This window comes from Amblyomma maculatum, chromosome 2 (assembly GCF_055883805.1).
Source record: "Amblyomma maculatum isolate TAMU_Amacu chromosome 2, ASM5588380v1, whole genome shotgun sequence".
NCBI classification, from domain to species: domain Eukaryota; kingdom Metazoa; phylum Arthropoda; class Arachnida; order Ixodida; family Ixodidae; genus Amblyomma; species Amblyomma maculatum.
Genome location: NC_139345.1, coordinates 204,878,770 through 204,894,806, shown reverse-complemented (window position 1 = coordinate 204,894,806; position 16,037 = coordinate 204,878,770). Strand labels below are relative to the sequence as shown.

The 16,037-nt window shown below is 46.4% G+C and overlaps 1 protein-coding gene across 1 annotated transcript in view; it reads right to left on the bottom strand.

The window, feature by feature from the left end:
* Nucleotides 1-16,037, bottom strand: part of LOC146201101 (glycerol kinase 5) — a 180,001-nt gene that overhangs the window by 130,787 nt on the left and 33,177 nt on the right. The window contains exons 2-3 of the mRNA XM_084595640.1: nucleotides 2,224-2,338; nucleotides 12-105 (exon numbers count right to left, since the gene is read on the bottom strand). Of these exons, the coding sequence (XP_084451766.1) occupies nucleotides 12-105; nucleotides 2,224-2,338 (209 nt within the window). The remainder of the gene's footprint in view (nucleotides 1-11; nucleotides 106-2,223; nucleotides 2,339-16,037) is intronic.

The following is a 16,037-nucleotide window of genomic DNA, read 5'->3' as shown; positions in this document are numbered from 1 at the left end:
GGGGAACGTACCTTTGAGGGCAGCCTGCAGGCTGCTCTTGGCCACCCGCCACAGGTGTTCGGCGTCCACCTCGAAGACGCCCGCCGAGGGACACTCGTTCCGCAGCTGCATGGGCGCAGTGAAGACACGAGCGATGAACACTAAAGCACGTACCGTGATACGATTACCTAACAATCACTGTAATGGTGGCAAATGAGTGCCGCCATGATTTTCATTTCCCAGAGAAGCCGCTGGCCCAGTCCGAACAGACAAACCCCACGTGCCACGCACGCTGCTCTATCGACTAAACTGCGGCTGCCTAAACAGGTGTTTGTTATAGTTGGGAAATTAATGAGGCAAGGGCCAAAATGAAGTTTAACTATGTGTAGTCAGTGAAATTAGGTGAAAGAATGATTTGCTTGTGTCAAAACCGACACTAAAAATACAGTCTAAATGGCTGAAATCCAACGAATAAAATGAAATTTAAATGAAAGCTATTAGCTGGGCTTTGGCACCAGCACATGGGCGAGGAATTTCCTCCTATTGTACTCGGTTACGCCGGCGCCTTCTTGTTGGCCCTTTTAAACTGGCTACCCTGAGTATACAGACATTAAAATGCCGACTGTAGGTGAATACTGCATTACGTCGTCACACGGTGCAATGTGGTTGTCCCCTAATAAACGTGAAGCATAAAATGGCATACGAGGTTGATACAATTTTGCAAAATGAGTGCAGCGTACGATGTGCTTCGTAAAATGAACAGGTTAAATGAATATGGGCCACTGCAACCTTGCTTGTGAACAGTCAGCCTTCGCTTAAACCGTTACAGCTCTGACGAGATGTTGCTTCAAAGCAGTGCAGTGGGACTGTCGAAGTATCCGTGGAAACCCTCAGGTCCGGAGGCAAGAATACCAGGGTCCATTTTACCTTCAAGGGATCTGGAACGGCGGGGGTGCATAACGATTCACACAAGGTAGCCCGGAAGCAGAAGAACTGGGCTAAACTTTTCACAAATGCAGAACAGTCACGGAAGAAAGCTTGCGGTGTGCGATCTTGTGTGTTAAAGTGACTTCGATACGGTCGGGCCTAGAGAAAAAGCATATACCAAGACCAGTCATTCGCACTCCATACACCGGAACGCATACCAGCTAAACAGAGGGCGAAAAAAGCAGAATGTGTTGCGAAAATTTGAATGCTGCAAATTTTTATCCTTTGTTTTAATCTTCGTTCATACTTCAAAAGACGAATGATATTTCCCCTGACGCCCTGCTCCAATCCAGACCACAGTATTTCACAAGTGAGAAAAATTGTTTATTGGTGTGTTAACATACTACTTTGATGTTGTATTGCTATCACGTAATGCCTATACGTGAGACCTTTGAGGTCCTATTCAAAATAAATAAAATCTAGACACTTAACAGCTAGGCACTTAACACCGTGGTAACAGCTGGGTCATGGTTACCATAAAGCTCGCTTTCACGATTCCGATGCGGACGATTTTGTGAGACTTCTTTCTGCGCTGCTGTTATTGAGGTTCTACATATTGCTTCATTGTCCTCTGCAGGTCCTTACGGTTACCCACGAAGGACCTAACTAGACATTTTTTTTTTTTTTTTTTCAAAAAAGGGCACGGATCCGATTCGCAGAAATGTTGCTGCGGCTCAGGTTCGATAAACATCAATGACAGGAAGGTTTTGGGTTTGGTGAACCTTGAAGTAAGCACACTTTTTCTTTCTTTTTTTCATGTTGGCGGCTGGTCATTAGGCAATAGCGAGGTTGGTGTTTTTGTCGAATTTTATGACGGTTTTGAACCTTTGACACTGTCGTTTTAAAACCGTTCTTCACTCTTCTGCCAGGGTATCGTTGTAGCGGAATCCGCGTTGGATAGCGTGGCAATGGGCTGAGGAAACGTGGCTCCGCAGAATCCCGGTGAGGGAAGCAGGTCTTGCAGCATGCGGCGCCCGGCAGGCGAGGGCGGACAGTGAAGTTCATCGTTGTGACCTTGACGTTCGCATGTTTTTTCAGAACTATCGAAGGCACATGTCGAGCTGTCTAGGGACATCACTTTTGACTGCGCGAAGCGAGCAGCCGCGTGTCCTACATACACAATATTTGACATGCCCGTGACGGAGCGATAAAATTGCCTTAATCTACGTGAAGGACAAACGTTATTGTAAAGTGTATTCGATGTCCGCACACAATGCCGCCTCGCGGTCTTCTCCGACCAAGAAACCTGCCACTGACCCTTTCCGAGGCGGTGCCGCAGACTCTGGCGCTCCGGTCGTAAAGGTGGCAGCGCACCCACGAAGAGCCCACGTCCAGCGACGCTACGTACTGCGCGCTCTGACCATCACCAGGCCTGCAAGAAAAAGAGAGCTTGTATGCACGCTTCACCTCGAGTTGTCAGCATTTCAAGTGCTGCAGAATGTCACTCAGAAGCGACTGGGCCATCCGCCTGTTTATGCAATTGTTGGGTCAATGTCATAGCCACAATATCCATGAGAGATTCCAAGCAGATTCGCACTGTTATTCCAAACAGATATGAGCACTTTTCAGAAGCCCCAGTTTTACGGCGAATTCATTTAATCATATACACCAAGGCGTCAACAGCATACAGAATATCACCTAAATATGCACAGCAGTAGCATATGTATGAGTATAGTACATACGTAGTGGCATATAGCCCAGTAACAGCCACTGAAAACTATTGAAAGCGTTTGTCCTTATCAGATCGTTTAAAGCCTTATTTATCACTACTGTCGGCATCCAGAGACCGGTGGCCGTTGGCAGGTAACAAAGTGAACAGCAAAAACTCTGAAGGTAGCTACCATGCGGAAAAGGATGTTAGGCAAAAGTAGAGGAATGAACAACTGGAAAGTAAATGGCTACCACCAGAAAAGCCCGTTGAGTAGATACCACGGAAGGAGGTGTCTATGACGAAAGTAGAGGAATGCACAATTGTAGGGTGAATAGCTGCCACTGAAAAAGTCAGGAACGGCTACCGTGGAAGGAGGTGGTTATGACGAAAGCAGACAAATGCACAACTGCGCGGTTAACTGCAGCACCTGAAAAGCCAGCAGGGTGGCAATCGTGCATGGAGGTGGCAACGCTGAAATCAGGGAAATGCACCATAGAAAGATGAATGGCTTGCGCTAGAAAAAGCCCCAAGATTGGCTAGCCTGGAAGGAGGTGGTTATGGCGAAAACAGAGCAATGCACAACTGGAGGGTGAATGGCTGCCACCGAAAAAACCTTGAGAGTGGCTACCCTAATGGGAGGTGGTTATGACAAAAGCAGACGAATGCACAACTGAATGGAGAATGGCTGCCACTGGTAAAACCCGGAGGTTGACTACCCTAGAAGGAGGCGTTTATGACGAAACCAGAAGAACACGCAACTGGACGGTAAACATGAAGCTGCCAATTGAAAAGCTCGTAGGGCGGCTATCTCGAAGTAGGTGGTTGTCGCTAAAGAAGAGGAATCAGGGGAATCTAGAATTGGGGGGTGAATGGCTGCTACCGCAAAACCCCGGTGTGGCTACCCTGGAAGCAGGTGCTCATGGCGAAAGCAGAGAAACACGCAGCTGAAGGGTCAGTGGCTGCCAATTGAATAGTTTGAACAGTGGCTATCTGTATGAAGGGAGGTGGTTATTTATTGCGAAAGCAAGGGAATGCGCAACTAGAGGTTGAATTGCTGCCGCAGAAAAAACCCGGAGGATGGCTACCGTAGAAAGAGGTGATTATGGCGAAAGCAGAGAATGCACAACTGGGGGCGGTTGGCCACCATAAGAAAAACCCGGGAAAGGGTGTCTACCGTTGAGTTTTGTGCAACCATAGGGGGTGGCGCGGAAAAGCGGGTGGCTACCGTACAAGCAAGCACAGTAACTGTCTCAGGCTGGTCAGACAGAGAAGAAATAATGTGCCAATGTGACTTGCAACAGCGAGCGTGTGGCCACAGCACCAGAAGCACGGTGGGGCCGACAAGCGGCGCGCCTGAAAATAGGTAGAAATCATTCTGCTCTTCCAGTAGCCAGATACATCCCCTGCGTCACCTACCCCAGACACAGCGCGTTTATCTTTGCAGATAAGAGGTTTCTGCTGGAACCGACGGTTTCATCGAGGATATCAGGTGCAGAGAAAATGAACGAAGAAAACCAGTGCGACATTCGGCACGCAAGCGCCGGCGATGCGAAAACGCAATGTCACCGTCAAGAACACACGGCACAAGGCTGAGTGCCAGAACAGCAAAACCCTTTCTGCTTTCAAACGCGTAGCTCACCACCATGCTTCAGGGAAGCGCTCCAGCCACGCTGCGTGGGGCTGCAAGTCATATTGAGTGGGGTTAGTACGTCCCCTGTTTCGTGATTTTTGCTTTAATCCATCCACGATAGTCCAAAACAGAGAGATTGCAACCTCAAAAGTCCCAGCATAGTTCAATTAATTATAGATGCATTATCAAACAAGTTTCGATTTCGATCTCTCAAATCACGAGCGGACGATGACGTCGCAACTTGAAAGTAGCAGCACTCTCCTTCGTGCCGCGCTTTCCCCCTCGATTCTCCTCGCGCGGCGGCTGCCAGCGCTCCAATATGTGCTACGGTGTTACTGGAACGGATAAGCTTCAAAGACCGAACAAGTATTTTGCTGTTGTTGTTTTCCGGCAAGGCAGCTGTATGGATGTACAAAGTCGTAGCAGAGCCCTACAAAATTATACGCACTGGCGAGAAGCTCGACGCGTGCAGCTGCGAAGGCGCGGAAACGAAGCTCGCGTCGTCTGCCAATTCGTCTACTGCTTCGCTCCGCTGGTCACTGACCGCGCCGTCGCAGGGACTGTGGCTAACACCGCCGGCGTGATTTCACGGCCTGCGTTTCACAAGAGACCTGGTCCTGCTTGAAGCCGACCTTGATGGCTACTCGAACCGGTCTAGAAAGGAGCGGAAAATTAGCCGCAAGCCCCGAAGCGTGGACTTAATACATTCTGCAAGATTGCCACCGCCCGATGGCATCGTAGTAAGGAGGGGGAGCAGAAACATTACGTATTCTGGTACGACGGCAACAAAGGAAAACGCAATGCCAGAAAACTAATAACAGGAAAAACGCATGCACTACAGAACTGCGCGCAATGACAAACCTGTGATACGAAAACGCGGAACAGTCCTTGGTGGAGCTTTCAACGCCAGCAAGCAAAGCTCTTTTAGTCACGATCAAAAAATGAGCTTTTAAACGCCCCAAACTTAGATTTTACGGCTGACAGCAAAGCGGTTAGGGTAAAAATGAGAGATGCCCATTGCAGAATCGGGTCTTAGTCAATGTTCGGCTTTTGATTGTAGATGTCACACATCCGTTGAGACATATAAAATGTTTTTTTTTTTTTTTTTTTTTTTTTTTTTTTGCGGTTAGCTGGAGAATCCCAATGAGACAATCCCTAAAGGAAAACGGTCTTGAAAATGGTGTTGTGTTAATGAGGCTACCATGCACCAACACAACGTTACAAGTCTGCTGTATTCACGGATCTCAGTCAATGAAATTTATAGTTTGTTTAGCACCTTTGCTTCTTCTCAAACCTAAAACTGCAGCAGGCAAGCCACCAAGGTCATTTTCACTTAGAAGCAAAGCTGGGTGAAGAGGAATGTATTATTTGTTCAAAATTGTCGTTTTCTTAGTGTTTCGAGTTTTCTGCATGAAAGTAAAATATGATCGTCTGCCCATCTTCGCGTGCATCACACTGAGGCTTCTCCTTTCCGGCTGGTACGAAGTTATGTGTTAGGTGTGTGTCCTGTGTGGAGACGTCATGAAATCGCTTTGAATCACCCAGAGCAGGTGGACGACATCCACCCTTCTACAAAAGACTTTATCAGGTGGAGTTTATTATTGACTTCAGCGTTCCAAGTGACTGTCATTCTTTATGACCTTACTATGCACTAACTTCACGCGATCTTTAAGAAGTCTGTTTGCTTTTCTGTTTCTCTCGTCTCGAACTTGGGTGTGATGGTGACAAACATTTATTTATTTCTTTGTATAAGGAGGTGTTTGGACCGATGCCCTATTGGCCCAGGCCCTCACAAATCTAGGTGGATCTTCTATCCGGAGCCCCAATGTCGTCTAACACCGCTCGCGCCCTGGCGACCAAGGTCCGCTGGGACTGTATATGTATAGGTCATGCAGCTGAGCAGCGCCGCCTCCCAGGCCTCCCTAGAAGGGTGGGTAATGAAGGATTGGGAACGGTGGGGATTGGATGGACAGGCCCAAACCATGTGGAAAACGTCCGAGAAGGTCGCTCAAAACAAGCCGTAGCTCCCATCAAAGTCTGTATTGAATTGCTTCAAGACTGCCGGGCATAGAGCATTGTGTTTTTAAACATTTTGAGAAGGAGCCATTCGTACGCTCTCCGGAGACCTTTACAAGGCTCCGGAAAGCGGCGATAGCTGTCCTTATAATGTGTGGTAATTTCTTTGAATGCGATAAGGTATATGCTCCAACCTTGATCTGTGAGTGTTGTTATCCTGTGCATGAAGATTCCCTGAATCGATGTAAATGAATTTCTTGAGTGAAGCGCTGCGACTATACTTAAGAAATGTGCGTATGTGATGTCCTTTTCACTTATTTTCAGCAGCAAAGAGCACATCATTCAGCAGTGAAGCGTAAGTTATCATTTCCTCACAACTTCCTCGAACAACTGCGCTTTCAACGTAAACGGCCGTTTTCGGACCGCAGCTATAAACTACCGCGGAACTGCCGTCTTTCAATCCGAGCTAAACAGTACATTGTGGTGGAGTTTGTCGCTTACGGCACTGTGTAAAAGTGAGCTCGCAGATTGCGGGAAATTTGCACCACGTAGGTAGCGGGTCAGGTCTTTCTGCAAATAAAGTATTCAGAATACGGAGGTCTCGACGCATTTCCTCAAATATCAGGAGCAGTTGCCTCGTGACCTGAGGTTTGTTGATGACTACTTTTCTAGACGGGCACTTGGTTTAAAAGGTTGTTTTTTGGGCTATTGGTATAGCGTCATAACGTTTGGAAGTGCTTAGGCAGACATACACGAGAGAAGTGGACGGGACAAACGCTACTTGCAACAGTGTTTATTGGAACCCTCCTGTCCGGAGACCAGTCTTTCTGCGCAGACGCAAGAGCTTTGACTGGCGCGACGTAATCAACAAAGATAAAAGAGCCATCATCTAACCAAGGCCTAGAGGCCACGTGTGCGTGACGCTAAATAGACAATGAGGAGCGTGTCCGAACCGCTAAATTTCTTTGCACCTAAACAGAACCTCTTTCTGCAGCAATGTCACTGATGCATCGCTTACGCACTTTTCACCCAAGCCGTGAATAAGCGAGGCTTCCAATGTCTCTCTCTCCAGCTGTTTCTTCCCTCGTACCACGATAGCAGTCTTGTGCGGAGCAGGGGAGCAGCATGAGCACTTTTTACAGTCTAGTGACAAGTTCGAACCACTGCCTGCTCCGAAAGAACGTTCATGCTCCCTGAGGAGTTCATTAATACATCGGCCGGACCGGCCGATGTACACTCTCCCGCAGGTAAGTGGTATCTGGTGGACGACACCTATGCGGCAAGGAATATTTACATATTGGTGCCTCCTTTCGCAATCATCTCGCCGACAAGCCTGCACAGCTGTCAGAGCTTGCACGGCGCGGAAAACACCAACTGCACGCCGTACTTCGAAGTAATTCTCTTTAGATTATACGATACTTGGTGCAGCAGGGCATAACCTCATTCTTTTTGTTTTTCTCTGGTTGCCGTTCTCCCACGCCAGGATCAGAATGAGGGCTCTTAGTCTTCTTTAAAAGCGATTCTGCCACCGCCTGCACCAGATCCTTCGGATAGCCAGATTTGCTCAGTTTCTCGACCTGTGTGGCAAACGAAACAGCTATCATGTATTCACAGGACTTTGACAATGCTGACTTCGAGCAAGAACCCACCCGACCTCGCTTTACCACCTTGGAGTGTTGCGAATGAAACGGCAAAAGATCGAGAGAGAAATATTGGAAGCCTCGCTTATTCACGGCTTGGGTGAAAAGTGCGTCGTCGATACGTCAGTGACATTGCTGCAGAAAGAGCTGAGTTTACGCGCAAAGAAAGTTAGCGGTTCGGACACGCGCCTCATAGTCTATTTAGCGGCACGCACACGTGGCATCTACCCCTTGATTAGATGTTGGTTGTTTTACCTTTCTTGATTACGTTGCGCTTGTCGATGCTGTTGCGTCTACGCAGGAAGACTGGTCACCAGACAGGTAGGTTCAAATAAACACATTTCCTAGTAGCATTTGTCCCGTCCATTTCTCCGTCCTTGTGTGCCTCAGCGCTTCCAAATGTTATGATGCTATACCAACTAGCCCAGGAAATAACCTTGTTAAAGTATATCGCTTCTCCTTTGGGCTCTTTTACATGTAACCTTACATGGAAACTGACCCTGGCAACGTTTAACATATGACCCCTAGCTAGTGAAGCTACTTTAGCAGTGCTTAAGACGTGTGACAAGCGCTTGTCACACGTCTTATGTGTTCTTCTTTGTCCTTTGTGTTTTTTTTGCGCAATTTTTTACCCAATGGATCACCAACTAGCCCGGCAATACGCTCTTCTTTAGCAGTGCTGTTAGAGGAACTAGAGGGTATGAAATGGGATGTCATAGGACTTAGTGAGGTTAGGAGGCAGAATGAGGCATATATTGCACTGAAGGATGGGCATGTGCTGTGTTATCGAGGCTTACCAGAGAGGCAACAACTAGGAGTAGGTTTCCTTGTCAATAAGTATATAGCGGGTAATATAGATTAATTCTATAGTATTAATGACAGGGTGGCAGTCATCGTAATTAGGCTTAATAAGCGGTATAAACTGAAGGTTGTACAGGCCTATGCACCTACATGTAGTTATGATGAGCAGGCAGTTGCAAGCTTCTACGAAGATGTAGAATCGGCAATGCGAAAAGTAAAGACGCAGTATACTGTACTAATGGGCGACTTCAATGCCAAGGTAGGGAAAAAGCAGGCAGGAGACCAGGCAGTAGGTGACTATGCCATTGGTTCTAGGCACAGCAGGGGAGAGTTACTAGTTGAGTTTGCAGAGCGCAATAACTTAACAATCATGAATACCTTCTTCAGCAAACGGATCAACCGGAAATGGACAGGGAAAAGTACTAACGGGGAGACTAAAAATGAAATTGACTTCATAAGTGTTCAACCCCCGCCATTGTGCAAGATGTAGAGGTAATCGGGAAAGTGCGACGCAGTGACCACAGGATGGTGAGGTCCCGAATTAGCCTAAATCTGAAGAAGGAACGCAAAATATTAGAAAGAAACCCATCAACAAATTAGCGGTGAGGGGGAGGGCAGAAGAATTCAGGATCTCGCTACAGAATAGATATTCAGCTCTAACCGAGGATGGCGACATTACCCTAGAAGCAATGAACAATAATTTCAGAGATATCATTACTAAGTGTGCGGTAGAAGTAGGCGGTAGGATAGTTAGAGAGGATACCGGTAAGCTGTCTAAGGAGACGAAAGATCTTATTAAGAAACGCCAGAGTATGAAAGCTTCCAATCCAACAGACCGGATCGAATTGGCCGAGATATCAAAGCTAATCAATAAGCGCAAGGTGGCCGATATAAGAAAGTATAACATGGAGAAAATTGAGCATGCTGTAAAGAACGGGGGAAGCCTTAAAGCGGTAAAGAAGAAATTGGGCATAGGCAAAAACCAGATGTATGCGATAAGGGACAAGGCGGGCAACGTCATCAGGAATATGGACAAGATAGTCAAAGTAGCCGAGGAGTTCTATATAGATCTCTACAGTAGCCAAAGTAGTCAGGACCGTAACGAGATTAGCGGCAGGGAAAAACAGTCAGACGTTCCACCAGTGACGAAGGACGAGGTGATGAAAGCATTAGAAACTATGAAAAAGAGGAAATCGGCTGTAGAGGATCAGATAACTACAGATTTGCTAAAGGACGGGGGGGATATCATGCTTGAAAAACTGGCCACCGTGTATACGCAGTGCCTGGTGTCATCGACGGTACCGGATCCATGGAAGAACGCAAAAATTATCCTCATTCATAAGAAAGGGGGCTCTAAGGACCTTAAAAATTACAGACCAACCAGCCTACTGTCTGTTACGTATAAGGTATTTACTAAGGTAATCGCTAATAGAATCAGGACAACCTTACACTGAAATCGAGCAAAGGATCGAGCAGGTTTTCGGAAACGGTACTTTACTATCGATCATATCCATACCATCAATCAGGTGATAGAAAAATGCTCGGAATATAACCAGCCCTTATACATAGCATTAATTGATTACGAAAAGCATTTGACTCAGTTGAAACATCGACGGTGATGCAGGCATTGCGAAACCAGGAGGTAGACGAGCCGTACGTGAAAGTGATGGAAGATATATATAGTGGCTGCACAGCAACCATAGTTCTGCATAAAGAAAGTAGCGAAATTCCCATAAAGAAAGGTGTTAGGCAAGGAGACACAATCTCCCCAGTACTATTCACAGCTTGCTTAGAGAAACTATTCAGAGACTTGGAATGGGAGCAGTTAGGGATGAGGGTAGATGGAGAATACCTCAGTAATCTGCGATTTGCTGATGACATTGCCTTGCTAAGCAACTCGGCGGATGAACTGCAAATAATGATTGATAACCTAGACAGGAACAGTAGAAAGGTAGGCTTGAAAATCAATATGCAGAAGACTAAGGTAATGTTCAACAGCCTCGGGAAGGAACAGCAGTTTACATTAGGTAGCGAAGTACTGGAAGTAGTAGGCGAATATGTCTACTTAGGACAGGTAGTAGCAGCACATCCGGACCATGAAAAGGAAATAACAAGAAGAATAAGATTGGGATGGAGCGCATTTGGCAAGCACTCGCAGGTTATGACTAGCAGCTTACCGGTATCGCTCAAGAGGAAAGTATACAACAGTTGCATCTTACCTGTACTCACCTATGGGGCTGAAACGTGGAGGCTAACCAAGAGAGTTCTACTTAAGTTGAGGACAACCCAGAGGGCTATGGAACGAAAAATGGTACGGGTAACATTCAGAGATAAGAAGCGTGCAGAGTGGGTCAGAGAAATAACTCAAGTTACCGACATTCTAGTGGAAATTAAGAAGAAATGGGCATGGGCAGGACATGTAGGGCGAAGAGAGGGTAACCGATGGTCGCTTAGGGTAACAAACTGGATTCCAAGGGAAGGAAAGCGTAGCAGGGGACGGCAGAAAGTTAGGTGGGCGGATGAGGTTAAGTTCGCAGAGGTCAAGTGGATGCAGCTAGCACAGAACCGGGTTAAGTGAAGAAATATGGGAGAGGCCTTCGCCCTGCAGTGAATATAGTCAGACTGATGATGATGATGATGACATGTAACTTTTCTTTCGGTGACTGTTGCGCCTTTCTGTCCAGTCTCACCGCCTTGACTACGTGCCGGGCCAGAGTGTTGGCCTACTGCCTGAAGAAGAACCTGTGTCCATTGGAAGTGGCCTATCAAATTGGCGTGTTTTCGCCCTCACCAGGGCACTGGAAGAGGACGGATAGTGAAGATCCTGAAATCGGAATCCTGGCGTCAGGTTCGACTGCTGCACGTTTGGCTGAAGGTTTCGTGTCTGCAGAGTAACGGTCCAGGGGCGCAAGCAGAAGGACGCTGAAAAAGCCGCCGTCGCTCTGCAGGTGGTTGGGCGACATTCCTTTGGAGCACTGTTCTGCAGACGCTGCCAAGGAAAAGACTAGCGCCGCAAGTAGGAAACGTACCTGTGATCTACCTAAACGGTGCCCAACTGCCATCCCAAATTCCCAATGTGCTGCAGCAAGGTCCTGAGTTTAGTCTTGAACCATCTCTGCAAAAGCAGAAGCTACTTGCCACCGTTCATGGCACAGCAAAGAAGGCACCGCACCAAGAGAAAGTAAGGCGCATTTTTGATGCTGTAGATTCCCTGAAATGAACGTACTCGCAGAATAAATCTGCTTGGCCTGTTTTTCGCAATGTCATGGAGTGTTTCCAAGAATTGGATTTAAAGCTTCTTCAAGCCGACAAGAATGGGAGCTTCGCTGTCCTCCCGAAGGGCCCCTTTAATGTGAAGGCGAATGAAGCTATAAACAAGAACTTCAAGCTCGTGGCAGTGAATTCGTCCAAGGCGAAGAAAACAGCTTTGGCGCTTCCGAAAAAAGTGCGGCTGGAAAAACTACACCTAGAAGTCAAAACATCGAAAGCCGAGGCACTGAATGTATTTTTTGCGGCCAAAACGCACAAAGATATGTGCCAGTTTAGAGCCATTGTCCCTGAACGAGGCACGTGGCAGTCACTCGTGAACAAGTGCCTTCGGCGACGCCTTTCGATGCCATCACCGGAAAACCCTACGAAGCTCGACAGCTCGGGGACCCTCGTAAGGACCTTTCAGGAAGGATGGCACGGTGCCAACTGTGCGATATCCGTTCACATTGAGGAACTCTTCTATTCAATTCCACACGCGGAACTGTTCAGTGCCGTGCCTAACGAGATTGACTTGTACGGAAGTGTCGCATTCCAGAACGCCTGTGGTGTCACCGTAGAGCACTTTCTCGAGCTACTGGCCACCTACCTGGATTCAACACTTGTGTGCTTCGAGGGAAACATGTATGTGCAACGAAAGGGTATCTGCATTGGCTCGTGCGTCGCTGCAGTTTTATGTGAGATACTCTTAGCACATTTTGACCGTCTGCTGAACTCGACATAGCTCACTCGAGCGTAGTTAAAGTCTGCCGCTACATTGACGACTTTATGGTAGCCTTTCATTTATGGGGCACGTCTCAGCTAAAAGCTACAGCAGACAAGATTTTAAAATCTTGTAGCAATTGTTCTCAGAAATTGCGCTTTACTGTGGAAATTCATAAAAACAAAGCCCTTCACTTTTTACATATACAAATTGTTTTTAGCCACGACGATCATGTATATGCTGAGGATACATGCTGAAGTCCAGAACGACACTTTTGCCGTTTCATTCGCAACACTCCAAGGTGGTAAAGCGAGGTCTGGTGGGTTCTTGCTCGAAGTAAGCATTGTCAAAGTCCTGTGAACCCATGACAGCTGTTTCGTTTGCCACACAGGTCGAGAAACTGAGCAAATCTGGCTATCCGAAGGATCTGGTGCAGGCGGTGGCAGAATCGCTTTTAAAGAAGACTAAGAGCCCTCATTCTGATCCTGGCGTGGCAGAACGGCAACCAGAGAAAAACAAAAAGTATGAGGTTATGCCCTACCAGCACAAAGTATCGCAAAATCTAAAGAGAATTGCTTCGAAGTATGGCGCGCAGTTGGCATTTTCTGCGCCGTGCAAGCTCTCACAGCTATGCAGGCTTGTAGAAGGGCCACGTCGCCCAGATGATTGCGAAAAGAGGCACCAATATGTGTATGTTCCCTGCCGCACAAATGTCGTCTACCAGATACCACTTAGCTGCGGGTAAGTGTATACATCGGACAGACTAGTCGAAGTATTAATGAACTCCTCAGGGAGCATGAAAGTTCTTTGGGAGAAGGCAGTGGTTCGAACTTGTCACTACACTGTAAAAAGTGCTCAGGCTGCTCCCCTGCTCTGCACATAACTGCTATCGTGGGACAAGGGAAAAAATTAGCTCGGAAGAGAGATTTTGAAAAGCATCGCTTATTCATGGCTTGGGTGAAAAGTGCGTGAGCGATGCATCAGTGACATTGCTGCAGAAAGATGTTCTGTTTAGGTGCAAAGAAAGTTAGCGGTTCGGACACACTCCTCATTGTCTATTTAGCGTCACGCACACGTGGCCTCTAGGCCTTGGTTAGATTATGGCTGTTTTATCTTTGTTGATTACGTCGGGCTAGGCGAAGCTGTTGCGTCTGCGCAGGAAGACTGGTCTCCGGACTGGAGGGTTCCAATAAACACAGTTGCATGTAGCGTTTGTCCCGCCCTCGTGTATATCTGCCTGAGCGCTTCCACTTGGCTACAAATGAATGCCAGATGTGCTTCGGTAGAGATCTGATTTTAAGGACTAGGCGAATGTAAGTGAAGTTTTCCTGATTTCATGGAAATGATTCAATTCATTCTTTATTTTCCCAGAAAGAATTGGAATGGTCTCCTAGGCTAAACGCCCTAGGCTAAAAGCTGAGTGAGCAGCTTGAAGGGGCCCAGGAGACCGTTACATGGCAGAATTGTGAAGGAAAGAAACACTGTGCGTATACATAACAAAGTACATCGTACGCTAAAAAAATAAATAAAATAAATACGAGTTGTGGCAATATCACGGTTTATGATAAATCATCTTCGTCAAAATGTGATTGGAAAGTAGTACCAGTTTACATAAATAACAGAGTCTAAATTTTAAACAAAAAGAAGCACAGTAGAAAGAACAAGGCATAACATCCCATGTGGTTCACAATTTCAGGAAGTACAGAAGCAATTTCTTAGGGTTCAGACAAGTTGTGTTTTGGTGCATATTAAGCATTAATGGCAGGTTATGTGCTACTGATTGATGGCTATAATATGTGCGAAAGTACGGGATTTCCCAGACAGCTTTACTTGCGTGTATATTTGTGCTACGTAGTGTTAAAGATACCAGAGAGGGGAGCAAGTTCTTTACTTCAGTAGAGGAAAAGAAGAAAGTTCGGAGTAGTCGATATATGTACAAGTTATCAACCCTTATGACGTTAAAGAAAACAAACGCATCTTTAGTTCTGAATATTGGTTCAATATTTCCAATGTAGCGGACAACCTTTCTTTTTGTAACAATTGAAGTTTGCCTAAATTAGTCTTTGTTGTGGCCCATGGATACGAACGAACAGTAGTTTAAGTATTGAACAAAGCGTTATATATTTTAAGTCCAGCTTTCACTGGAAGAAGTCTCCGACAATGCGATATCACGCCTGCAACTGAAGATAGTTTTTTCCTAAGGTTTTTCCCAAGCTTAAGTTGTAAGAAAACTGCATACCGAGGATTTTATGGACGTCGACAATTTCTATGTTCAGGCGCTCAATATTAATAGACTGGTGTATTTCGACAGGCTTATTTTGGGCATGGAATATAGTTGTTTTTGCTTTAATTGTATATATTCTAATTAGGTTGAGTAAAGGCCACACGGATAACCTCTGGAGGATTTCATTGCATTTTAATATTAGTCGGTCCACATTGGACTCGGGAATAAGCCTGGCACTGTCCTCAGCATATATAACACAGTGAACCGTGGCATCTATGTTAGCAAGATAACTTATATAAGTATTGAATAATAACGGTCCTAACATACTGCCTTGTGGAACGCCATGAGTAACTGGTAGGAAGGAGGACGTATAACCTTTTACATATATGCACACTGAGTCCTGTGGCAGATAAGATTCTAGCAGCTAGAGCCAAACGATTACCACGAATACCATATGTCCGCAGCTTACTAAGGAGAGCTTACTAAGGAGAACTTTGTGATGTAGGCAATCAGATGCCTTGCTGAAATTGATGAAAAAGTCTGGATATGTGCTCCACATGGAAGACGAAGTAAAGTACGATGGCAGTCTAGTGGAAATCAAGAAGAAATGGACACGGGCAGGGCATGTAGTGCGGAGAGAGGATAATCGATGGTCGCTAAGAGTAGCAAATTGGATTCCAAGGGAAGGAAAGCGTAGCAGGGGGCGACAGAAAGTGAAGTGGGCGGATGAGGTTAAGACGTTCGCAGGGGTCAAGTGGATGCAGCTAATGGGAGAAGCCTTCACCCTGCAGTGATACAGTCCGGCTGATGGTGATGGTGAGGACGACGACGACGTTCGAACTCAACCGTATTCACTATGCAGCCATAGTCTAAGTAGTAGCTCATAACAGATGGGTAAACTTGTAGGAGGCATCAGAGAGAGAAAAAGAGTTTTCATGAAAGAACGTTTAGTGTGTTCAGGGATCGGGAAGATTTATTTTTCAGTGCGCTTATGCGAGGCAGAAAGGTTGGTTGTTTGCCGAAAGTTACGCCTATCAATTCGTGCCCTCTTTATTTCATTCATTCAGGTATAGGGCAGAATCTGCCCGTAGGCCTATTTTGAACGAAAAACTAAGGCCACTGTTTTGTGGAGAAAACTT